General features: G+C 46.8%; 2 protein-coding genes and 1 long non-coding RNA gene across 4 annotated transcripts in view; 2 read left to right on the forward strand and 1 right to left on the reverse strand.

The window, feature by feature from the left end:
• The window catches only part of LOC135813761 (uncharacterized), a 100,445-nt gene that overhangs the window by 38,046 nt on the left and 35,591 nt on the right, over positions 1-26,808 (reverse strand). The gene's annotated exons all lie outside the window — the stretch shown is intronic.
• On the forward strand, positions 7,402-9,655 carry LOC135806857 (uncharacterized). Its single transcript, XR_010551313.1, has 3 exons — positions 7,402-7,706; positions 7,960-7,991; positions 9,146-9,655. It is a non-coding gene; the product is annotated as an uncharacterized LOC135806857 (long non-coding RNA).
• LOC135813741 (uncharacterized) lies at positions 11,860-24,283 on the forward strand. The gene is made up of 3 exons (XM_065326752.1): positions 11,860-13,145; positions 21,027-23,566; positions 23,890-24,283. Exons 1-2 carry the CDS (start codon positions 12,794-12,796, stop codon positions 22,694-22,696), a joined length of 2,022 nt encoding a protein of 673 aa, XP_065182824.1. The 5' UTR covers positions 11,860-12,793; the 3' UTR covers positions 22,697-23,566; positions 23,890-24,283.

Genomic DNA, 26,808 nt, shown 5'->3' on the forward strand with positions numbered 1-26,808 from the left:
GCAGTTTGCATCCCGATTCATAATTCTCAGCGGCAAAAAAATTCGAATCTAGTTTTGTGCACTGGTTTCCGCGTTATGTGCACTCGTGGTACCTGCTCATGGCTTCAAAAAATGAGAATCCGTGAACAAGCGCAAAAAAATCAAGCGAAGAAGGCGAAAATGGCCGCTGCTGTCAGTGAGCAAAGTTGGATGTTTGGCGTCTTCTGTGACCTCCCTGGATCAGTTTCGAACTGTCCAACAAGTGGAAATCGCTTCAGGATACCATCGTGAAGCGGTGTGCTGAAGGACGATTTGTCCCTCTCTGGGTGCAACGGTCGATGCTAAAACGGCCGATTCTGAGATTTGGCTCACGGACTACTACTTTTTCGATTTTGACAGCATGTTACAAGGCGAGGACGCGTAGTGCTCCTGACTACTACTTGTAGTACTAGTTCGTTTGTTCAACTCCTAATGCGAGTCCTAATGCGAGTCCTAATGCGAGTCCTAATGCGAGTCCTAATGCGAGTCCTAATGCGAGTCCTAATGCGAGTCCTAATGCGAGTCCTAATACGAGTCCTAATGCGAGTCCTAATGCGAGTCCTAATGCGAGTCCTAATGCGAGTCCTAATGCGAGTCCTAATGCGAGTCCTAATGCGAGTCCTAATGCGAGTCCTAATGCGAGAGCATCCCCTCTAGCTCTCTCTTCCTCACCAGTCCAACACTATAAAGCCAAGGGCAGTATGCAATGGCAATGGCACCATGTCCATGAAGCGGCTCGGCGGTAGTACAGAATCGATCAGCGCATGCAGCACCAGTGGCAGTGCAGTCCATGCCAGGGACGTAGATATACCACGAAGTCAACTGTCAAGCTTGCACTCGACCTCCGACCCGAACCTGCCGGGCCGTACTCACAGGATAGTATTACTATTAGTAGTAGTCATGGTAGTAGGTCCACTGCACTAAAAATTCACGGCGTCCGGGTCTACTCGGTGTAGATCTACCGGCACTCGCACGGATGCCGATGACGGATCCATCCGCAAAGACCATGCGGACCGCAGTGAGCTAGCCGGTATCAAACTTTTCAAAGCCATCTTCATGTACAATGTAGATCGACCTCGAAGCTTACGAAATAATGTCCCAACTATTAGGGACCATCGCAAAAGTTCGCAGAAGCCCCTGAAACGAAGAGCATACGTTTGGGGGGGAGGGAGTCGTGTCGAAAATCGCAAACCGGGCTTCAATTCAAAAAAGTATTGACGACATGTAGGAGCTGATTGGAAAGGCTTCCTGTCTGAAGCCTTTCCATACTGGTACTCGATGTTCCAGTTTTGTGACACGAGAATGGCACGAGAATTAGTGTACCGCTGAGTGTACCGCTATACACTTGGTCGACACGTAGTCGACACGTTGTTGATACTTTTTTGACACGTGACCCCGTCAACGGTCTGCTTTGTAATTGTGCCAATGCCACTCGGTAAACGCCGATGTCGCGTACGACAAAGACGACTATCCCGTACGCGAAATAGTTGAGAACTGCATGACGTGGACCTGACGGCAAGGACAACTGCGAGGAGGCCCCTTTCGGTACCCCTGACGGGAAGGAGAACTGCAGAAGTCGACGAAGTCGAACGAGGAGGCCCCTTTTCCGTACCCCATACTGCAAAGTGCCATTGATGGATACCTTTTGCACCTGGAACGACCCCTTAAACGCTGTCGCGGCGACTATCCCGTACGCGAAATAGTTGAGAACTGCTGACGTGGACCTTTTGCACCTGGAACGGCCCCGTAAACGCTGTCGTGTCGGCGGAGTGAATGTGCAGGGTACTAGGGTGAAAAGAATTGCTGCAAAGACGTCCCCTCTACTAGGCTCTAGGCCTTTGCCTTTGGAGACATCGTCGGCGAACTGAATGCGCAGGGCGAAAAGAATTGCTGCAAAGACGTCCGCTCTAGGCCTTTGGAGACATCGTGGGAACTCCTTCCGGTACTATACAAACTGCTGACGTGGCCGTGGACATGTACATGGAGAGTCATGGTGGGACTTCATGTACATGGATACATGGTGGGAATTCCTTCCGGCACCCCCGTACCGCAAAGCCAACGGTGGGGAAGGAGAAGTGCAGACGTGCAGGAAGACGAACGAGGAGGAACCAGGACGAGCGAGCAATGGCAGGACTAGCTGGACCGTAAGTAATAGCTGAATTGTGCATGACAACTTGACACCCATGCGGCACTCGCCACTTGCCACTGCATATTTCTTGTCCACTAACAATGTCTCTCCTCTGCCCCCTGTGTGTCCACGGCCCTGTTTCTGAATTGGCCCGATGAATCGAATGTCTTCCGCAACTGGAACGGCCCCGTGAACGCTGTCGCGTCGGCGACTGAATGCGCAGGAGGGAAAATATTGCTGCGAAGACGTCTCCTCTAGACGACGGTAAGGCACCCCATTGATATGTTGCCAGTGTGTGCCAGGGTATCGCGCGATGGTGAATGAGGAATGATGAAGGGTACGGTGGGACTGTAGACCTGTTACCTTCTGCTAACACGTTATCAGGTGGAGAGTGTCTTGTACTCACGTTATCAGGTCGAGAGCGTATTGTAGTCACTCTCTCTATTCCTGTACTTCATTACGTTTAAGGTGTACGTGTAACGTGCGTGGTCTAAGGCTAGGAGGCTACTACCCACAGTCAGTCAACCAACGTATCTGAACTTACTCCGGCACGGCCTGGAGGTTATCTTATATCAAAGTGAAAGTGAACTTGCTCTCTCTCAACCACGACTCTCTCTCCTCTCTCTGATCTCTCTCCCATGAGATGCAAAACTAGAGAACTTATATAGAATCTAACAAGGCCGTTGGCAAGGGGGCCAGCTAGGAAGCTTCAGCTGGGGTCTATTGCGGGAAACAAGCAGCAGGCAGCAAAACAGCTAAAGAATGTATGTGATAGTGTAGCAAGCAACCTGGAAATGCCATTGATTACTCGCAGCGCGCATCAGTGCTACAAAGGAAGCAGTGGAGCATGAGGCTGATATCGCAGTGCAGATAAGTCCATACAACTGCACAAGGACCTCTTGCAAATGAAGCATAGCGGCACAAGTATTGTATTTTGGAAACAATGAAGACTACTGATAATTAGTGTTGGTCTAGCTACTCTCCAGTGTGTACTGGCGCCATGCAAGGATCATGGAAGAACAATCGTAAATGTAGGAAGTACTGTATGCTTCTAAACAATAAGAGTCATGCAAAATACATGTACTACTAGTCATGTGTAAACTGTAAAGCAGGGATACTACACCCTCCCTTCCTACACTAAATCACGCCCTCGTGATTTGACAGAGAGTTCGGTGATGTATGATGAACAGTACTCACTAGAACTAGAAGGCACCGTCAGTAGGTGGACTGGACAACTAACTTGCATTCACGTACATGTATTCTTGAATCTTGAACAGAGTGCTTGATATTCGGACGAAAGGGTGACAACTGACACTAGTAGGAGTAGTAGAAGTAGTAGCTCGAGCACAGCGGCAGATCATAGGAGGCGGTGTGAACGTCATAGTAGATAGTGTATTACTTGCAGAGCGTCAACCGGAATATGGCAAATAATATCGGAAATGATAACGTTTTTAGAGTAGACAGAAGAACTGAACTGATAAGAAATCAAAATAGAAGCACACCAGGTTCTCACCATCTCACGGGGTCAAAAAGGGAATATTGTCCTCCAAATAGGACCTTAGAAAAACCACAGTTGACTTGCTGCACAACCCTGGCACAACCTGCCAGCCAAATCGCAGTACCAAGCCGAACTGAGTACACAAGGGCATTCTCACACACATTGTTCCAGGTTAGCTAGGTAGACCGTGGCTCACCATGATCGGACGCCTACCGGACTAAACTGGATTCACTCACTCGCATAAAGGAAGACTGAAGAGAACAGAAAGACTGAAGGAAGACAGGAAAGAGAATGCCATATCGGGAATTAGCTTACGTTGGACATGGAGCTTATTCGGTAGAGACGCTGTCCGTCATCTTTTTTAGCTAGGGGGAGACGTGGCGGGCGAAGGAGTAGCGGCGACTGACGCATCAGGTTAGGCCATGCTGGTACCGGTTACACCAATAAACAATTTACCGCTGCCATCAATTCTGTAGCGCCGCTGCCATCAATGCAATACAGATACCAGGATACTAGGTGGGTTCGAATCTAGCAATTATAAAATTGAACCACCGCTGCCACCAATGTAACGTGCGTGGTCTAAGGCTAGGAGGCTACTACCCACAGTCAGTCAACCAACGTATCTGAACTTACTCCGGCACGGCCTGGAGGTTATCTTATATCAAAGTGAAAGTGAACTTGCTCTCTCTCAACCACGACTCTCTCTCCTCTCTCTGATCTCTCTCCCATGAGATGCAAAACTAGAGAACTTATATAGAATCTAACAAGGCCGTTGGCAAGGGGGCCAGCTAGGAAGCTTCAGCTGGGGTCTATTGCGGGAAACAAGCAGCAGGCAGCAAAACAGCTAAAGAATGTATGTGATAGTGTAGCAAGCAACCTGGAAATGCCATTGATTACTCGCAGCGCGCATCAGTGCTACAAAGGAAGCAGTGGAGCATGAGGCTGATATCGCAGTGCAGATAAGTCCATACAACTGCACAAGGACCTCTTGCAAATGAAGCATAGCGGCACAAGTATTGTATTTTGGAAACAATGAAGACTACTGATAATTAGTGTTGGTCTAGCTACTCTCCAGTGTGTACTGGCGCCATGCAAGGATCATGGAAGAACAATCGTAAATGTAGGAAGTACTGTATGCTTCTAAACAATAAGAGTCATGCAAAATACATGTACTACTAGTCATGTGTAAACTGTAAAGCAGGGATACTACATACGTATAACTTCTCAAAAAAAAATTAATGGTCCACAGTCGTGTCGGAAGGGTACGGTGGGACTGTAGACATGTTACCTTCTAACACGTTATCAGGTGGAGAGTGTCTCATACTCACGTTATCACTATATCAGGTCGAGAGCGTATTGCAGTCACTCTCTCTATTCCTGTACTTCATTACGTTTCAGGTGTACGTATAACTTTTCCAAAAAATATAATGGTTCACGTCTTCAGATAGAGAGCGTATTGCACCCACTGTCTAGTCTCTGTAGTGCATTGAGATTTTGTTGATCGAACATGAAATGGATACACAGACAAAGCCAGGCCAAGTACATGGCGAGATGTCGCCAGAAGAACGTCTCCAGGTAGAGAGCGTATTGCACCCACAGTCTAGTCGATTTTGTGGATCGCACATGAAATGGATACACAGACAAAGCAGGCCAAGTACATGAGAGAGTGGACGATGTGCAGATCGACACGGCCTGCGGGTACTTCATTCTTTTTCTTCTTGCTGTTGCTGCTGTCCCCGCAGAGGCTGTTTGTTGTTGCTGTGTGCGTGTGTATGTGGGTGTGCATGTGACTGAGGTGTGTTAGGGGTGGGAGCACGTATGGTGTGGCTGCACACAGGAGTGAGAAAGAGAGTAAAAAAGAAAACTAGGATAAAAGTTAATCACTGCAAAAACATTGCCAAGTATGTGAGCACTTTGGACTTGACAGAAGAGTGCACGGGCGACGTTGACAAAACATACCGCCGTGACTGTCACTATCATGACAGCAGGGCACATCGCACGCAGCATCGCAGATCGTGTCGAATTGCGCATCATAATATTGCAAAATTGCTCCTGTGCATGCAAGTGGATTTCATTGCACTTCTCAGTTTGCGAAATGCTCGATTATGACAATTCTCCGTGTGAGTGCACTAGCCCTGAACAGACATGTAGGTGAACCGTTTGTGGTGTCTCATAGCCTACCTCACGACCTTCTGCTTTCTTTCTTCATCACTTGTATCTTGCAGGTATATCATCCCGTGACGACCACATTGAAGTCTGAATTTGAAGAGTGAAGATGCTTCAGCAACCACATCGTACTTTTCCATTGCTTTCATTGTGCTTCTACTTTGCATGTGTGTAACTTGTGGGGTAAACATGTGATGACATTGTATGCTGGCGACTAGGCCTTGGCGGATAATGCCGGCAGAAAAATTGGCAGAATTCGGTACTTTTTCTGGTAAGTTTCATGCATGTTTGGTAAGTGGATAAAGAAATGGAGCAGAATTTGAGGAATTGCCCGCCATAAGGTTTGTATGGTTCTGCCAATTTCGGTGCAAAAAAAGCAGAATCTGCCACCTTTTCGAGCATTATCCGCCAAGGCCTACTGGCGACACGGTCAGATGTTCATGCGTCTAACGTACACCTGCATGTTATGCATTGAAAAGGGTTTGCCACTTGCGATCCTGGGACGAGTATCAGGTCCGCTTTGTCCTGTGTGGGCTGTATCAGATTGCTGTTCACTTCTCTATCTGTTGGATATGTGACTTTCTGCAAGTTTCTGCTGTATGATGGCCACGTCCTTGCTTGTCACTTTGTATGATATTACATTCTGTATTCGCTGCTTCCATGGCATGGTCTGCAAACTGCAATCCTTGGGCAAATGTCATGTTTGCTATGTTGTGCTTTGGCCGTCAGCTTGTCTACACACTGTAGTTGAATTATTTTTGTTTCACAACTGACTTCCTCAAGTACGGTGGCCACTGCTTTGCATGGCATTATACATGAAGAATTTCCTGTTTGTGCCGTGTGCATGTGCGTATGTGTGCGTGGCCACGTGTGTGTGCCGTGTGCATACACATGTTTGTGTATCTGTGTGCGGGGTAGCGAGGCGGGGAGGGCTGGTATGTATCAGTGTGTTATTGCAGTCGCATGGCTACATACAGTACATCGCACGCGTGGTCATCATGTTTACCTTCGGGGTGGGGGTGGGGAGGGAACGGAAAAAGAGCTGAAATTATCCATATAAAAATCGCTCTGTGAGCGGTTTTGAAAAACCTTTACTGGTACTGCCCCGTCGTAAAAGTAAGAAATTAGAACTGGCCCATTGTTCCCCCAAATGCGAACTGATCAACCTAAATCGCGAATGACGGGACCCGAACGCACCAGTAGCACGAGGTTCCTACCTGTGGATGCAGATGGGGACGTTGGTCCGGACCATAGGCCATGTACTGTACTAGCGGTAGGCTTCCCTATCAAAATAATAAATTCTACTACTACTACTGGTGTTACCCTATGATAATTAATTGCCGTGATCCTGTGCTCTCGGCCTCCCGACCTCGTGCTACTGGTGCGTTCGGGTCCCGTCATTCGCGATTTAGGTTGATCAGTTCGCATTTGGGGGAACAATGGGCCAGTTCTAATTTCTTACTTTTACGACGGGGCAGTACCAGTAAAGGTTTTTCAAAACCGCTCACAGAGCGATTTTTATATGGATAATTTAGAAAAGCGATCCTGTCAGCTTTTCTATTACTTTCACATGGCGCTACCTAACGACACCGCTATTCAGACACGTTGTCTACGTGGCTACGTAAGTTTCTACGTAAGATGCTCGGTACCTGGTCCTGCAGGGAGGCCGGAGCTACTCCATGGCTCCTACCATCGCGCGGCTGGATGGCCGCATGCGTGTGCATTGCAGACTTTTTGTTGTTGCCTTTTCGGATGTGCATGCACCTGTGCACGAGGAACTTCCTTCTTTGGAACTGCTTCTTGCATGAGCTGCTTCGGATATTTCGTCTCCTGGCCTGGCTTATTTCGTTTCGGTGCTGCTGAGACCTCCTTTCGCGGAATATTACTCAATGACAGGTGAGTTGACCAGTTCCCTTTGATTCATTTGCTTGTGTTGACTCTTTCATTTACGAAAAGTGTGCTGATTTTGGGCGGAATGCAATAAATAATGGAAAAGCTGACAGGATCTCCTTTCTAAATTTAGCTTTTCCGCTGCCGAGGCCTCCTTTTACGGCATACTCATACTTATGCTCACCCTTTCATTTACGGAAACGTGTGCTGATTTTATTCGGATTTAGATCCATTTTTATCTCTTTGCCCTTGCCTACAGTGTGCGAAGAACGCGAGTTCCCCTTCTCGACGGTAAGGCTTATGTTAGATGTGTTGTCAAAATACACATATTCATTGCACATTAGTACGTTACAAGTAAGGCACTGGTCAGTGGCATACTATCGTTGGCAGTTCCCAATCTGGAGGGAAAGGTTCAAGGACTCATTGACCGAGTTTGCCAAATAAATTCACATATCAGGGAAAATCTCCATTGTGGAGAGGTTCAGTAACTTGTTTGCTTCATACGAAACAAGCCAATGGGTGCAGTGTCGTCTCGTGAAAATCTCGTACTTGTATGATGGCATTTGTTTACTCGAGTCTGGGCTGTTTGAGTGAGTACTGCCGAGATTGCACTGCCCCAAATAAAGTTTCGTGCCGCCAAAGCAAGAATTACGATCCGCAATCTGTTTGTAGTACCAAGAGTACATAACCCCCCGTACTCTTGGTAGTACCTGTAGTACCTGCAAGAATGTGCAGTACATGTATCGTACTTTCTCTGTTGCTGTTTCAGTTGCCGTCATGTTGCTAAGTTCTGCAAAACGAAAATTCGAACGAAGTTTCGCGACAGTTCTTGCAAAAGTGTGTACGAATTTTTGCACGAACTTTGCGTTCTGCACATTTTCGTAGTTTGCGCGGGCCAAGTGCACGTACGCCATGACCCGATCTCACGAAATTTCCTACAACAGTTCATTTCGCGTTCCCTGCAAGTTTCGCGTCCAAAGTTGCGAAGTTTCGCACTTCATGATGTAGAGCGAAAGTTTGTACGCATTTTCGTTTTGCAGAACCTCTCTAGTAACTCTTTTGTTTCATACGAGACGAGTCAATGAGTCGGTGTGGCTTAGAATCTTTCGCTGTAGAAGAAATCTATTCGTATGTCTATTGGAGAAATAATTGTATTCACTGGTTATAAAATAGGTTAAGACAAACTCACAGAATAAATACCATCGGTCCCTTGGTGTTTGTCCTAAAGAGGTTCGACTGGATATCATTCATACTCACCAAAAGATGTGTAAGATTTTATTATCATGGAGTGCCTTGTTTATCTCTCAGTATCAGTACCTCCAACCATAGCCTTGACCCTTTTATCCTCAGGATCAGTGTAGTTGTTAGAACGAGGTGTCGGACTCAGCAATGTATTTGTTTACATTTTAATACATGTTTATTGTTCCTCCTTTGCTGTGTTTTAGAAAATCGTGGACTAACAGTTTGAAGTCATTGAACTACTTCCAAGAGTTGTATCGACATCAACAGGAATACGATTTCAGTGCAATATGATGCTGGATGACCTTATCACGATAACCCATGATTATAAACCATTATAAACACAGAATCAACAAAAACATCTGCGACACGCACCTGGCGCATGGCTACATTTCTTAAATGAATCTGATCGAGGGTGGGGAAATCTGAAATATCTGAAAGGCAAGACAAATTTATAGCAGAGTCATGAAATTCTGCAACAGCAACATGCACAGAATGACCTCCGTATAAAAAAAGTATCACCACCTGACTACTCACATGTTTCCCCGCAGAAGAACATGCATTATGCTAGTGCCATTTTCTGCAAGAAAAGGCTTGCACATCAATGCGTATAATCAAGAGTACATAACCCCCATTATGTACTCTTGGTATAATACGGTATTGATATGATCAAGAGTACATAAACCTCTTGATATCATGTGATGTGAAAGCCATCATTAACATACTAGTATTTAGAAAAGCGATCCTGTCAGCTTTGCTATTAGGGAGGTTCTGCTCTACGTTTTGGGAACGCGACGCAAAGAATCACGCGAACTTTCTTCGCGTTCCCGTAACGTAAAGAAATCCTGTTCTGCATGCTCTACGTTTCACCTAGAGAAGTCACGTGGAATGTGTACTGGGAATTTCCCCTTCCATATTTGGCAGTTTTCTGCATGCAGTTGATCGATATCCAGCAAATCCGTACGCATTTTCTCTGCGTGTGCCACAACGTAAAGAACCCCATCTCCGCGTAGAAATCTGGAGCCAAAACACGCGAAGCCGTAGACTCTAACCCAGACACCTGCTCTCTACGTGATTTCTCTACGTTTCACGTATAGCAGAACCTCCCTATTAGGGAGGTTCTGCTCTACGTTTTGGGAATGCGTATGATGTCCATGCAACAAAAATGCGTGCAAGATAGTCATTGACCTCGTCACGGTCTATTCTCCGTACCGTATGCACCACAGTCTCATTTTCCGCCAAAGTAGGAGTTGTGCCCTGTTTGTATGTGTGACCACACACACACGTGGTTTCGCTGGAGCGACACCAGGCTCGCTGCCGCCGAACCTCGTCGCCGAAGCGAATCCCAGTGCATGTGTGACCGGGCCCTGAGTTGTACCCTGCAGGCACGGTGACCAGCTGACTGGTGTACGCAGGAGCACGTGACCGCTTGTTCAACCATGTTCGATTGGGAATATAGGAGGAGCGCTCCATCGCAGCCTTTTCAGACCAAAACCAGTCGACTAAGCGTCCAAAAGACTACAACATATGGGCCAATCGCGGTCATCCGTGCTTTTATAAGAACGACATAGTACTTTTAGTGAGATTTTGCATACAAATCCCCATCTAGTAGGGCGCAGTCACCCAGTTTCGGTGGAAGTGCGCGAGTTCGATTGGGATTCAAGTAGGAAGGGAGCGTCTCAGCTTTCTCGGACCAAGACCATTCGACTCAGCACCCCGAAGACTACAACTGGTAAAATTTTAATTTTTGCCTTAACTTCCCCTTTAAAACTGTCTTTGACGCCATCAGAATATCTATGCAAACACGGCCTAACGGACAAAGTCAAACAAGCCGTGACCTGATGTTGACACAGCCTGGTCAGTATGGAGCTTGCATGTCGAGTCTGCAGTTAAGGAATTCATACCTCAAAAGTTGAAGCGAAATAACCTGAACAACAAACTGTGGTACATGTATAATGCGGGAAAATCAATAAATTTAAAAAATGTCACGTTCGGAAATTTTATTGGGTGGTCATCCCGTTTGACTGTGCGAAGTAAAATTAAAACAACCAAATGGTTGGGTTGATCTGCACTGTGCAACCGATTCTCTCACCTTTCTTCCTCCAGCTATGCCTGTGACACCCTTTTATTTGTGAATCTGCGAAACACTAGTGGCAGGCCACGCGAAAATGAGAATGCGCGCAGCCAAGTTTAGGCCATCATCTCCTTCATCCATCATCCCGGCGGTAACTTCGCCCGTTCAATATCCAACACCAGTCCCCAGGAAAGAATAAGGCACGAGATTTCAAGTTCAAGGGCAAAGCTAAAGCCAATGGCACTGATTTTTGGAATTGTCGAGTAGAACGAAAATAAATAATCGAAGGCGATCATAATGACGGTCAGATTCGACACACAAGTGACACAGTTTGGGTCGCGCTCGTGTGTCGCGCTTCGCATTTGCTGCAGCTCGAGCGCGCCCAAGATGAGTCTCGCGAGCGCGACAGGCTAGCCGCTTGCGACAAAAGTTGTCTTTTTTTTACGAATTCTGTGACGTCATGTTTTGGAAGAATGTCCCAACAGTCATTCGCGTAGATCTACATGATCTGCCGCCACGAAACTAACTTTTATGCTACACGTCGATCCAAAGCAGGGAGTCGTAGACCCAGGTGCTCGAAGTCCGTACATGGTATCCTAAGTAAGTCTTTGTGGTCCACTTCACAACAATAACACACACAGAAGTCTCTGCTGTGAGCACGGTGGCTCGGCAATGGCGAAGTCCGTACATGGTATCCTAAGTAAGTTCGTACGCCCATAATTTCATGTTCTGTTATTGTATTCGACTCAAATATTTTATCGAGGGGACAGTGTGGTATGTTCTCCTCGCGTAGCAATTTTCAGGGATCTACGATAAGCAGAAGTCCCATACCACGCGAATGGGTTTTCGAGTGCCCATACGAAATACAAATTGGGTTACATTTCATGCAAAAATCAACTTTGCCAAGACCGATTTCGAACGGACACAGCGTCAAACAGACCTTCACTCAATCATCAAGAGCCAGCTTAGAGCTGACAATGGCCAGAGGAGAAGAATTTACAGAGAACCACCAATTCTTGCAGAAAGGTTGACACTCCTGGCATCTCCACCACTGTTTTCCCGCGGTTTTCACAGCGCAGCTGCTTCTTCTCTGAGCCGACTAAAACAGCTTGCAGTTCGGCAACAAACTACGCTTTTGCAAGAAATACTGGTGGAGGCACATGCCAAACATATCCCTTCGGTGCTTTCGTCGTAACCGAGGGATTGCAAGTTAGCAATTAGCAGAAATATGTGTGTATTTCGAGTCACCTCTGATCAGTACGGACTTAGAGTACCCTCCGCGACACAAAAATTTGATATGAAAAATCAGCGAACTCCAGAGAAACAGATCGGATCGAAAGATGGCCTGGTTCAATCGAGCCTGGCCTCAGAACAAACTTGGACAAGATACCTTCCATCCACGAGCAGGATTCTGGCAAGTGATCATTGCTAGTGTGAGTTTCAGCTCGACAAACACACACTGTAAAAGTGTACGGACTTCGAGTACCTGGGTCTACGACTCCCTGATCCAAAGTCAAAGAGTTTGCAGTGCAGTGCTGATCATGGTGATTTACGGTTTGCTCTTGCTCAGACTTTTTCGGTCTGCGTAGCGAGCCATTCGATCGATAGGGACGGTCTGGGTTCCGGGAATCTCTGGTGGCCAGGTGATCAATTAATAGTTGGGACATTATTTCGTAAGCTTCGAGGTCGTGGCAAGCAGTTCTGGAAGAGGAAGACAAGAGTGATTGGTTCAAGCTGTGGCCCTGTGGGCAGGCTTTGTGCTCCGCCTCTGCATGGCACAATGCCGGACAGTGTGAAATACAACATCAAGTACTTATTTGCAAATTTGGATGCGTCCACAATCTTGGAAGATCTACTGGAGAGTGATGTTCTGGACGAAGAGGAATATATTGGCGCACCTGCCAAGGAGGACAAGTTCAAGCTGGCAGAGTATGTGGTGAGGCTGATGCTGAAGAAAACGGACGAACAGGTGGAGACGCTCCTGAATCTGATTCAACGCAGCCAGCCTCATGTAGCGGAACATGTCGCCAGTACCATGGCGAAGCGCCGCGGTGCAACTGCCAGTGGGGATACTGACCATCCGGCGAAGCCAATGTCGGCAGACTGTGAGTCAACACGTGGCTCGTCCTCCGGTAAGTGTTTACATAGAAGATGATCCATACTGTTTTGCAAACATAGCGACTCACTGTCGGTAATCATCTAGTTTAGGGTCCCAAATTATTTCGCACTTTCCCAGTGTTCTGTGTACTTTCTATGTACTTTCTGTGTACGTGAGAGCGTGTCAACCCCAGAAATTTGCAAATCGAGATCAAAAACACAGTAGCTGTTGATATGGATTTTTTTCATCAGAACCGATCAGACAGGGCCTGTGTTGTACTGTACTGCTGATGAATGCTGCGGAGCAGGGAGCCGAAGGTGTTTCGTTCCTCTCGAACTCTTTGCCTCCACACGAAGTCGCAGAGGTAGGTTGGAAACAACTCGCGAGACGTGCCGAAGTTGCGTTTGAGCTGGCGCTTCGCACGCATCCACATATTCTCGACATTGTTGGTATGGATGCTTCGATCATCCGGATCAACAAAGTGGTCACATGAACACGCACACGCAGTCACGCACTGCACCTAATACCACTCGGCTACGCATTACAATTACCACAAAGTCAAAGGAACCAACTCTAAGGACACAAAACTTCGAAACACACTCAACCACGCTCTCAAGTACACAGAAAGTACACAGAACACTGGGAAAGTGCGAAATAATTTGGGACCCTAAACTAGATGATTACCTCACTGTGAGTGCGTTCGATTATGCCCGCGAATGGATTCATGAATCCGTTCCGTTCATGAATCCGTTCGATTATGCTCGCGAATGGATTCATGAATCCGTTCATGAATCCGTTCGATTATGCCCGCGAATCGATTCATGAATCCGTTCATGAAACATCACCCCATGTGAATAGGGCAGGGATCGATTTATCCGGATTCGCATCGCAGTTTGCGAATCAAAATTCACTGGCTGCGATTCGCTTTTCGTTTTTTATCGCCCAAAACTGCGATGCACTACAAAGACCAGTTGTGTGCAGTCTACATGCGACTGTTGTACACACTGCTGATTAGGGAGTAGTATTTTACTACTCCAACCAACTGGCCTGTCCTGCTCCGGGTCGCGGACTCGCGGATCACACGCTCTTTCGATTTTGGACACTGCACTAGCACTGGTCGTACATGAGTCATGACTGCAGTCTTCTGAAGTTTTGTACACGGCGGTGACTTTTCATGATGTTCTCCTTTCTTCTTTCACTGTCAAGCTCAGTTTTTTAGGCTGTTCGACAAGGCACAGTTGAAGTAGATGGTTCTTAGTCTCATGTAGCCAACATGTCAGTGAATCTGATCAATGATTCACTGTCCAGAAGAGGGACAAAGAACTGGACGCGCCAGGAATGTCGATTCGTTTCGATGAAGAAAAGGAGAAAAGCGAAATTCGATGCGCTTTGCACGAAATGTCACGATCGTTTGAGCGCTTTCCTGAGGTTTCTTTGTCGAAGGAATCAGTGGAACTGCCCTGTTGAAAGACATTGTGTTGTGAAGAACTCGAAGACGGATGGACGCTGAACATGTAACGTGCCCAAGCGAAAACTCTAACGTAAATATTCAGGTCGAACATTCGCTTGGAAAAGCAAATAGCAACTGCAGCTATTGTCCTCTTCTGTACGAAATCCTGCTATTGTACAGCTATACATGTAAACTTTTGATGAAGGAAAACTGCTAATCAATACTGGGAGGTGCTAGTCAATTGTAAAACTGTGTAGCAGTGACTGCTATGCAAAAAAATCAAAGTAAATCGATCCCTGTAGGGTGAATGGATTCCGAATCGATTGAAAATCTGGAATCGATTCCGAATCCATTCACCCTATTCACATGGGGTGATGTGAATAGCGCTAGTTGAGATTCGAGGGCATAATCAAACGCACTCGCTGTTTCAGACAAATTGAGTAGATTAAGCATGACAATATCCTATGTTCTGTACACTGTCAAGGAACGTATTACAACCTGATCTTCACTGCATCTGCACACGGGTGTGTCTACCAGCAAACCCTTTACACACAGTAGCCAACACAAAATCATATCCATAATCAGTATGTGCAGACGGCAGTGAGGGATTGCTTGTCCCTTCAAAAAGATCTCTACATCAACGTGATCCGGTTAATGAGAGTGTACACAGGCACTTAGCTAACAATAAAGGTGTGAGGTCATGTACATGTATAACAGTTGGTGAACACATTCAACAGCATGGTGTACCGTATGCGGGTGTAGAGCCGTATTAGCTTCACGCCCCATTGCGTTGTGGTGCAGAAAGGGTGGTGGGCAAAGTCTGTGGCGAGTTCTTAGCTTCTGTTCACGTCGCTCTGATCCCTAAATATGTATATGCATGTAGCCAGTAGCTGCTGCAGCAATCACCTTGAACACCAGCCTAGAGCAACGTGGGTCACATCAGTTATCACACAATGCAGTTGCACGTGCTGCCTCTCAGTTGGCTGTTCCTATGACAACAGCCTTGCGACGTGGAAGGCATAACGAGAGAGCTTGGAAGCTCAGGGCCCTACGCTATGCTTTTTTGCCTTCATGACCTAGACAAAAAAAAGCATAGGGATGTTATAAATTCTTTAAAAAATTCCTTTTTTTAAAAGACATAACCTGGGATTCGAACCCGCACTATCGCGCGCCCTGCATGCATCCCCCAATACACTTCGCATACATACTAATTCTTCCAAGTTGCTTAGGGAGGGCCCAAATATGCTCAAAAATTTCGCATATTATGCTTTTCGCATATTGGCCACTTGCTTCAAAATATGCTTCGAAATTACACAAAAGCAGAAAAATGTGCTGGAAATATGCTGGAAATATGCTCGAAATACGAACTGATATCAGTGATAATTATGCGAATTTTTTGCTCCTTGTAGCAAAATATGCTACATTTGGTACAATATGCTAGATTTCCTACTTTATGCGATCTTGAGTCACAGACACTCTCTTCTCGGGTCAAATCTTCGCCTCGTGTTTGGATGAGCATTTTTCCTTCTGGGCTAAGTTTGGAAGTGTTCCCTGACCGAGCGTGCCGTGGTACGTTTCCTTGTCCATTTCCGCAATCTGCCCCATAATTATGCGAATTCTTTGCTCCTTGTAGCAAAATATGCTACATTTGGTACAATATGCTAGATTTGCTACTTTATGCGACCTTGCATCAAAGGACCAAAATATGCGAAAATATGCGCAAGCATATTCGGGCCCTCCCTAAAGTTGCTTCACGTTATGATCTTGCATTTGAAAGCCCTATTTGAATATGCATTGTGGCCAGCCGTCTTTGATGGTACGGTACGGGATAGGTACGGGGCAGGTACGATCGAGGGTAATACGACACCGTCTACCGCCTTGATGACGGCAAAAAAAGCATAGGGATGTTATAAATTTTTCAATTCTCCTATTTTTTTTTCAGGCATATCCTGAGATTCGAACCCGCACTATCGCCCTGCATGCATTCCCCCATACACTTCGCATTCATACCCATTCTTCCAAGTTGCTTCACGTTATGATCTTGTGTTTGAAAGCCCTATTTGAATATTGCGGCCAGCTGTATGTGGCCAGCTGTGTTTGATGGTACGGTACGGTACGGACAGATACGGGATAGCGCCAGGCGTGACACAAACAAACAAACAAACATACAAATACCAAATTAAAGCTGTGTGGACCCTGGCTAGCGCCAGACGTTACTGAAGTAACGTCTTCTGCATAGCTACGGGAATAATACCTCCTGGTACAGGTAACATCTACATGAACAGTAACCAGTATAGCGTTATGTTTGTACCTTGACCGTATACAGCTAGACATTACACAGACTGTATACTGCTACACAGTACAACAACTATTAGACTGTTACAGAGTACTAACAATAGGAGGACAGAGAAAGTGTTTGACTCCGAGTTTCACGCACTAAGCGATCATCAGAAAACAGTTTTCTGATGATCGCTTAGTGTATGAAACTCGGAGGGAAACACTTTCTCTGTCCTCTTATTGTTTGAACCAGCTCTGCCTCTCGGTATTGAGCACTCTCTTGGACAGCCTGGAACCTCTTTGTGTTACAGAGTACTACACGGACCGCATGAGAGAGGTCTCATCCAAATATTTTTGTAATAATAGTATGAATTTTAATTAACTACTGTGCCTTTTGTTGTGCCAGGAGATGTTGATGTGTCGGGAGTTGTCCGTCCAAAAACTGGCAAAAATGAGCAGTTCCAGCACAGCTACAGAAACATGGGCGTAAAGCTAAAAGCAGGCAAGAATGTGTTGCAAAGCGCTTGACTTGAAGGCGGCCAGTTTGGTGATGCCTCGGATATCCGCATGGAGGGAATTCCAGAGAACTGCACCAGCATGTGTCACCAATTTGGTAGAATGTGCAGAAGCAGCGGCAGGGAACAAGGTTGCGGTTTATGGCGTTATAGGGCCTTTACACTCCAGTTTGTTTAGAGACTCGCTTATCCCCTCTCCCCTGACTCACTTGTGAGGTCTGCATTGGACAGAGGATATATGGGCGAAGTGGTGGCCCGCCGATGCGAATGTATTATTTTGCTTGATGTGTTCCTCAACACACCAGGTGATGCAGCCGTGAATCCGGCTAAATTTACTTTCTTTTTACTGCCAACAGGCCAGGTCTTTTGACTGAGAACCCCAGGAAAGCTGGATTAGGGCTGTTATACAATCTCAGGAAGAGATACAGCTTGGCGGGATACTGTGTTACTCCACCCGAATATTCACAAGTAATTCATAAGCACACGTGTATACAGGTATACAGGTATTTTATTTATTCCACATCCCATAGCATGTAGTTTCCAATCAAAGAGGAGGGGGTGGAAGCCAACCACGGGTGAGAAACGTAAAGAATTATAATAGAAAGGAAAGGTGTATGCGTTCACAGTACACTGCTCTGGTACGGCGACTGGTGCATGTATCACTACGGGATCATGTTTGATTGGGAATAGGAACCGTACACTGTTCAGCAAGCCTGCTCAGACCAAGACCATACAAGTTAGAGTACAGAATGCTACAGGTTCTGAGATTTTATTCTGTTCACGAGCTTCTATAAATATGAAGAGGTGTTTTCTTTGGAAATATCCACACAAGTCACTATCTACTAATATGATGTAGTAGAGAGCACTCTTCCAACATTGGGGAAAGTGTATTACGGTGCTAGTTCAACTGGGAATATAGAAAAAAGGGAGCACCTCGGTTTCCTCGGCCAGGTGACCGATACCATCTGGCACAGAATACTACATGTGGTAACATTTTGATTCCAGAACGTACATCCTCTTAGAGAGAGAGAGAGAGAGAGACAGAGACAGAGAGAGACAGAGAGAGAGAGAGAGAGAGAGAGAGAGAGAGAGAGAGAGAGAGAGAGAGAGAGAGAGAGAGAGAGAGAGAGAGACAGAGAGAGAGACAGAGAGAGAGAGAGAGAGAGAGAGAGAGAGAGAGAGAGAGAGAGAGAGAGAGAGAGAGAGAGACAGACAGAGGGAGAGGGAGAGAGACAGAGGGAGAGAGACAGAGGGAGAGAGAGAGAGAGAGAGAGACAGACAGACAGACAGACAGACAGAGACAGAGAGAGAAAGAGGGGGAGAGAGAAAGTTACATTTATAAAGACAGGTAAGTCTAACAAATGAGGACTGAGACCTCTACAACAGGGTTTTTACGCCTGAAAGCAGGTGCATGATTTAACAAGCAGGTTGTCAGTCTAGATTTTATGCGCAGATGGAGAAAAAGCGCAGAATTTTTGTAATGAGATGAAAAGCAGAAATAATAAGAAATAATAAGAAAAGATGAAATGAAAGCCTGCTCACAACCCCGCCAAGCCTTGCGAACTGGGTATGGTGGATTAAGAACCCGGTTCAACGCTCGAGCAAGCGCTCTCCACTCAAGGTGTTCACAGCAACTGATAGGAACTCATATGGGGAAATTATAGAAAAGAAATAATAAGATAAAGAGAATAAATTTCAACGCACCTCAATAAACGGAGCCCCACATACAGTACCTCAGAAAAGTGGATCTTCCGACCAGTGTTTTTGTTGACGTCGCAACCAGATGATGTAGCTGCTTCGCAGAGACGTCTTACTGCACAAATTACAAATAAATTTTATTCTTCGATTAGAAAACCCAAGCGCTTTCAGAGCCCTCCGAAGAGAGTCCGGGATGAAACCACGCACACCTACCTCAACCGAAAAAGAAACGACCTGCCACCCGTTTGCTCGGCATTGATCGGCCAGATCCGCATACCGCCTGTCCTTCCGCGAGTTACTGACACTGAATCTGTCCTCAGCACAAACTGTCAACTCCATCCAGAATACAATCCTACGACTCGTAGAGTACAGAACTATATCTGGTCTTAGGGTGGTAAGTGCAACACAGCTAGGGAAAGAAATCTTTGCACTAACTGAGTCGACAAGAAGTTTCCAGTCTGAGGCCACCGACAGGAGATCAGTCGTAGAGAGAGAGAGAGAGAGAGAGAGAGAGAGAGAGAGAGAGAGAGAGAGAGAGAGAGAGAGAGAGAGAGAGAGAGAGAGAGAGAGAGAGAGAGAGAGAGAGAGAGAGAGAGAGAGAGAGAGAGAGAGAGAGAGAGAGAGAGAGAGAGAGAGAGAGAGAGTTGTGGCCAGCTTATCATCCCTACTAGTATGTGTTAGTTATCCCAAGACCATTGGCACAAAGTATATAAGCGCCTCTTGGTCATTCCCCTGAAGCGTACCTCAAACCCAAAGCACAGAGAAATCAGTGTGGCAGAGCCCTCAGGTCCGGTATAGTAAAAGTAGAAAGACTTGAGAAACAATAAGTAAAACTAGGGCTGCAACGGGTAGGGGTTTGCTCAGGTAACGGGTTCGGGTATTTCTAATTTTCTATCCGGGTAGTACGGGTACCCTGTCGGGTATTTTTGACATACCGGTAGTTTGTACAGTGAGTGTGCACTTGCTCTACATAGAAAGTGCGTAGCTGTGCTGTGTACATGTACGTTTTCCAAAACACCGTACTCCAACTACCCGATCGGGGTCTCGGGTGCAAACTGCTACCCGAATACCCGCTCTAATTACAAGTAGCACGGGTACCCTACTACCCGATGAAACCCCGGAGTAAAATTTAAAAGAAAGAAACTGCAAAGGCCAAACCCGGCTAAATCGGACAATTTTGCTTGAGCGGCGGCGCAATTCCTATAAGCAAAGCCTATTCAAGTCCTTGCACGAGCTGAAGTCTAAAGAGAGCTAGCTGCGCATAGGAGGGTCGAGCAGACAGCAGCACACAGAAAAGGATTAGAGGCCAACACAAGTAAGCGGCACACTGGAATGCAGAAAGTCAAAATGAAACAAGCCAGTCAGAAAGACAATGAGACAACTGAGACAAATTCTCAGATACTAGTAGTGGATGTGAGTTCTGTTTTTAATGAAGAGTCCACTGAGGCAACACATTGAAGAGCGCCAACAAGAGGTTGACTTATAGTGTTCAAAAGGAAAGGAAATAGAAGTGGACCAATGTCATGAAGATGGGTAAACATTTTGGTAGAGGCATGTGACAGTTTGGCTATACTGCATGCGATAGTGAATGCGCAGAGAGTGAAATACTGGCGAGAAGTACTATCTATACAGGGTCATGTCAGATTAATACTCATACAGACTGTACATTCATCGTAGTTGTGTTCACTTCCTTTTGTCTTGGTAGGTAATACCATGACAACGACTGGGCAACAGAAAACACAACCATCAGTCCACACAGAGGTCCACACAGAGGAAAGAGTGCTGGTTTGCAAGGGTGCTGGATAAACAAGTGCCGGATTAGAGAGGGACGAATGTATGAGCAAAGGTCTAGTAAAAAAGAGAGTTCAAAAATGATGAGAGGTGCATGAACTTTGTATACAGGGTCACGACAGATTTCTACTCGTACAGACTCTACATTCACTGTAGTTCTGTTCTCTACTTGTTATCTTGGTAGATGCTACCATGACAACGGCTGGACAACAGAAAACACAACAATCAGTCCACACAGAGGGAGGTAGTGAGACTGGTCAACAACTGTCCTCCAGCAGACATACAGCAACAGACAAACAAGCAACATCAGCTTTAGCAACAACCAGTGCAACTAGTATGGGTACAACAAGGAGTACTGGACTAACTACAGCTCAGGTTTCAAAAACATCATCACATTCAAGCAACTCATCTCTACCAGACCTGGACGAACACTTCACTGGCAGGGATGACATTGTTACAGAGATCAGTCGCAACATTCTCACAACAATGTCCAAGTCATCATCTACACGAGTGCAGAGTCTTGCGGCACCAGCTGGTTTTGGGAAGACGTCCGTAGCCATTGCTGTGGGACATGTATGTCGCAATGCTGGTTGTCGTGTGGAGTTCTTTGACTTACGCGGTGTAGCTGGTGTTGACGCTGTCCAGGCAATGATTCAAAACCGACTCGAAACAAACCCAGCTTCGTCTGAAACTTGCGGTATGACAACGAAATCAACTGATGGCAGGGATGATGATGGTGGCAAACACCACATGTTATGTATCCTAGACAATGCCGAAGATGCTATCCATGCTGGTGCTGATAAAGATCTCCAACTACAAGATGTCATCCAGCGACTACTACGACAACAACACAATGTCCACATCCTACTGACAAGTCGTGTATACTTTGACCTACACGCTGCCCAGTTTAAACTACAACAACACCGTCTTGTTAGTCTGACAAAAGTTTGTGCTGTTGATCTTCTCCATGGTCTATGTGTTGAAGGTAGTGTGAGCATTGAAGATGCGCAGAGGTTGGTGGATCATTGTGGATATGTCCCACTTGCTGTGCGCATTACAGCTGGTCTTCTACAAGGCGGTCGATTAACTCCCGCAATGTTGCTGTCGTTGTTCAAGAAGATTGGCCTAGATGTGTTTAACGACGATGTTCTGAAACCGAATCATCGAATTCTGCAGCTGTTGAAAATAGCATACAACACATTACGTCAGACTGACAAGGAGTCATTCCATGCTCTCTCTCAACTGCGCTCCTCCTTCTCATCTAAATGTGCTTGTACAATGGTGGGTTTTGTTGGTGATGATGCTACTGTGGTTCATCTTCTGCGTTTTGATCCGTTGATCAAGATTTGTTTCCTGGATTACAATTCGTATTTGGATCGCTACTCTTTGCAACCATTCATCGCCGAGTTTGGCCGTTACCAATGCCCTGAAGACAAGCAATGCATGTACCAACAGCGAATGTGCAAGCATTTCCTTGGCTTTGTAAAGAATGTTGATTATCGTAGAGGTTGTGGTGCAGAGAAAGCAATGTACTGGAGTCACCAACTGCTTCAGGAAATCGGGAACATCGAGAATGCAATGTCAGTTGTTGATCTATTGCCCGATGATGAACTTCTTCCTTTCTCTAGATTAGCGACATGTTCTGGTTTGTTTGTGGCTGTGTTTGGGAGAACAACACTTGTTGCAGCGTTTGGAGACAGGTTTCGACGATTGCACAAGGCACCGCTATCCGTTCAAGTATTAGTTGACAGCCTCTGCACCTCGGTCCTGTGTAGGATTACCAGTGCCGGTAAAGCAGCAGGTTCTGACATCAATTTTGATGATTTGGATCTCGAAGCCCAAAAGCTTCTGTAGAGATGTAAGCAGGAACAAACAGGAGAGCAGTCACAGCTGCAGCTGGCATTGATTCAACTTTCTCTGGAGTCATGCCGGACATCCATACGTCGGGTTATGAACTGCTTTGAAGGAAAATCTGAGCTCAGCCATGAAACACTATCCCGTCTTCAGGTAGTGTACCAGCGTCTTACAACAACACTGAGAATGGGTCTTGCAACAGGTGTCCCTGAATGTGCCCTGAAACTCATTCAACTGTATTGTTCCACTCTGCTCAACAAGGATATTCCCAATGTACAGGTTGTAGAAGACCTTGCAGAGAGAGTAATCTCATCACGCTTCCTATCACAGGATGGTGCAGTCGATTCATGTGCTACAATGTACTACTTTCTGCAACAGTACATTGTTGTGATCCTGGGCAAGGTCATGTCAAGTTCCTGTAGCAGTGAGTGGATTATTTCACCATCATTGATTACAACACTGGGTATACCACTGTGCGAATTGAAACATGTACCAACTGCTGTCAGTCGCTCGGTCAATGCCATTGACGACTATACCACTATGGCAGATTTACAGATACAACGGTACCTGCACTCCATGGATAATGACACAGTGTCCACACTACTGGTCATGTACATGGGTGGTATGTACAACATCCTGTACATATCCTTGGTAGTATATGGAAGGGCATCCGCAACTCCAATGGGTCTCACTCTACCAGCACAGCATCCCTACAACATTGTGAAGGACTATGTCAGGAGATGGTGTCATTGCTCAAATCCAGCAGATCACACAACAGCACTGATTAACAACTGTAGCCAGAACAAGGTACCTGATGTGGAAGTGATGCAGTCTTGTATACTGACGGCTAGAGCAATGCAGAAGTTCGAGGTAAGCTGATAGTGCAGCGTTATCCTTACCCTAGTTCTCATCCACACTCAACACTCCATTCTGAAAGAACCCAGTGTACTGCAAACCAGTGTACTCAGTAATGATCTACTGTATAGTGTCTGTCTCACTGAACCTCATTACTTGCTGAACACACAGGAGAATGTGAAAACTTCTAAGACATGGTAACTATGGAAATGGAACGTGTTGTTTTCTGCTATATCAGCCTGATTTGTATTTATTGTGTATGATGTTGCCTGTTTCAAGTGTACTGAATTCAGTTACATTCTTTTCAACACTGTTCTGTGTTGTGTGCTTTGCTGTAGAATACGTTCGTAGTACCTGTCGATAGTTCCAAACTCTTCCCAGCACTGAAGTCATTGGTTAATGATCTCAGTGCTTGCCTGCCAAGAAATTGTGCAACTGGTCTCTCAGTTTCTGGAATTGTGTACTTACCACCACCTGCTGTGGACGATTCTGTGCTATACATCTCTCTCACTGCTGCCCTACATCATCAATCCAAGAGAGGCCAAGTGAGCATTGATCATCACATTGCACTACGGGAATGGTGTCCACGTGTAGCAGCATGTTTTGTCTGCTATGACCTGGACAACATCACAGCATGTCCTCGTTGTGGCATGGCTTACCTGTGTGGCAAACATCGTCAAACTGATGAACACCTAAGTGAACACAACCAACACTGTGCTATGCTGGCAGCACTCAGACGCATACTACAGTAAGTTAGATTGTCAGTATCGGCTCACATGACAGATTGTGAGTGCTGTGTGATGAACTGGTGTGTACTTAGTGCCTTGTTATCATGAGAAAATTACTGCTGAGTCTGTGTGTAAACGTTTCTGTGTGGGGTGGGGCGGGGGAGGGATGTGTGTGTGTGTGTGTGCGCATATGTGTATGAGTGCGTGCGTGCGTGTGTGTGCGTGTGTGTGTGTTGGGGGAGGCTGGTGTGTGTCTGCGGGGGGGGGGGGGGGGGGGGGAGTGTCGGGGAGGTGGGGGGGGAGTGTCGGGGAGGTGGGGGGGGGGGGGGGGGAGGGGTGCGGGGAGGGGGTGGTTAGAGGGGGGGGGGGGAACCTCTGATCATCCGTAATATCATCATACTGTATTTTCGAACCGCGTTCATATTATGGGCGCTCATGTGAGTGTGTGTGAGTGAGTGTGTGTGTGTATGTGTGTGTGTGTGTGTGCGTGTGTGTGTGTGTGTGTGTGTGTTGCGTGGGTTAGCTGCTGTTTGGCTCCCTCTTGCCGGCCCGTCCTGCCTGTGGCCCTCGGAAGAGGTACCGTGACGGCGTGGGAGCGGATGTTCGATACCTCAACCTGGGCGATGAGGCATGGTTTGACCTGGCACAGGAGCGCAGTGAATGGGAAGGGGCGTACTAAAACGTTACTTCATCCGGACCACGCCCACTACCACCATGTGCGGTTCGTGGCCGGTCACGGTCAAAGAGTGGTATGGACCGACACATGGGCAAAGAGGAGCGCAGCTAGCCGATCGCAGATCAGATTGGGAGCAGGACATTCCCGGCGTGTAAGAGATGGTTCAGGAGCACCGGAGGCCTCGCTGTCCATAAGTGTTGACCCGACGACGATCGCTCCACGTGCCCAGTGGCTGGCCATTCATTTTCTGCGCCCAACTCGGTTTCGGCAGTACCGGTGCCGGCAAAGACTCACCTATCACTACCCTGCTGTCAGGCTCATTGCAGCGCATGTGGCAGGTGCTGCCCATCAAAGAGGGATTTCCAACAACTCCACAGCTGCGCAAAGTATAACAGAACTCTCGTTGGCCGCTAGCCTGCAGAGCGTGCTGCGTACCGTATTCAACCAACCTACCCCATGTCTGTCGGCCCCCGTACGAGAGGATATGTGACCGTCTTACGGCAATGTTCAGGACAGGACAGGTGTGTGTGCGTGTGTGAGTGTGTGTGTGTGTGTGTGTGTGCACGTTTGTATGGGGGGGGGGGGGGGGGCTGGACTTGTACTAGTAGTGCTTTCAGTATTACGAGTGAACTATCGCAGAGTCCATGGCAGGACCAACAGTAGAGGGAGGGGGTGGGGGGGGGGGGGGGTACTCGCACAAGACCTTTGATTTTCAGTAGGATCCCACACAGTATATTCGTACTGTTGAAACAATGCCCTGACAGGACAGGTGTGAGTCTGCCAGTGAGTTGATGTGTTGGAGCACACGTGTGCGCACACGCACTGTTGTGTGTGTGTGTGTGGGGGGGGGGGGGTTGTTTGTATGGGCACTTGTGTTGGTGATATCATTTGTGGGGCGAATGCGCACTTGCTCACCTCCCAGCCTATCTCCCTGGCCAGTCGGGGAGCTGGTCGTATTTACTCAACATACCCTGCTGCCACTCAGATTGGTCTTGCACAGTGTCAACCTGTGACTAGTCAACCGTGTTGATTTGTCACAGGTCAACCCTAATTGCATTGTGCTATCATTACTGCTGCTACATGCCGGGCATGACGGCCGAGCAATGAACCAGTTCAGCAGCAAGCTTGCAGTCGCCAGTGCTCCAAGTATCACCGATGGTTTCGGGGTGTGTGCGGCTGGCATTGCAGTTCATCACTGTACCCAGTCCAGTTCTGTCTCTAATGATGTTGATGTCGGGAGCTCTGTACCTGTATGTTCATGTGTCCGGAAACCATGCTGTACGGCGGCACACTATGCCGTTTTTGAACTTTGCTGCAAATTGATCCAGGGATTTTTTTCTCCACAACCGTGTGACCGGTCCACCAAGCGCCCAACTGCCGATGAAAGAGACACGTTCCAACTACAATGCCGAAATTGCCAGAAGTTATTTAAAAGGCGAAGCCACTTATCCCGTCACAAACACCCACGCCTCTTCTCGTCTTCGTCTCGTGCAATGAGAAACTCGGGAACTGCATGGTTGTGTATACCAGGATTAGCGACCCGGAGTGTGTGTGTGTGTGCGTGTGTGTGTGTGTGTGTGTGTGTGTGTGTGCGTGTGTGCGTGTGTGTGTGTGTGCCTGTTTCTTTGCGAGATTGTGGGTTGTGTGTATGTGTGTGGGACGAGAAAAAGAGGGGGGGGGGGCATTAGTGGGAAAAATATAATTTTTTTATAATTATGGAATCCCATACCTTGTGCCCACAATTTTCATATTACAAATTTTTTCTTTGGCTCACCATGTGCGTTCTAAACATAAAAATAGTGGAATATATCGGGAAAAAATTCCCTTGCAGGGAATGTCGTCGCAAGTTCTGT

The sequence above is a fragment of the Sycon ciliatum genome, chromosome 1 (assembly GCF_964019385.1).
Source record: "Sycon ciliatum chromosome 1, ocSycCili1.1, whole genome shotgun sequence".
Classification (NCBI taxonomy): Eukaryota; Metazoa; Porifera; class Calcarea; order Leucosolenida; family Sycettidae; genus Sycon; species Sycon ciliatum.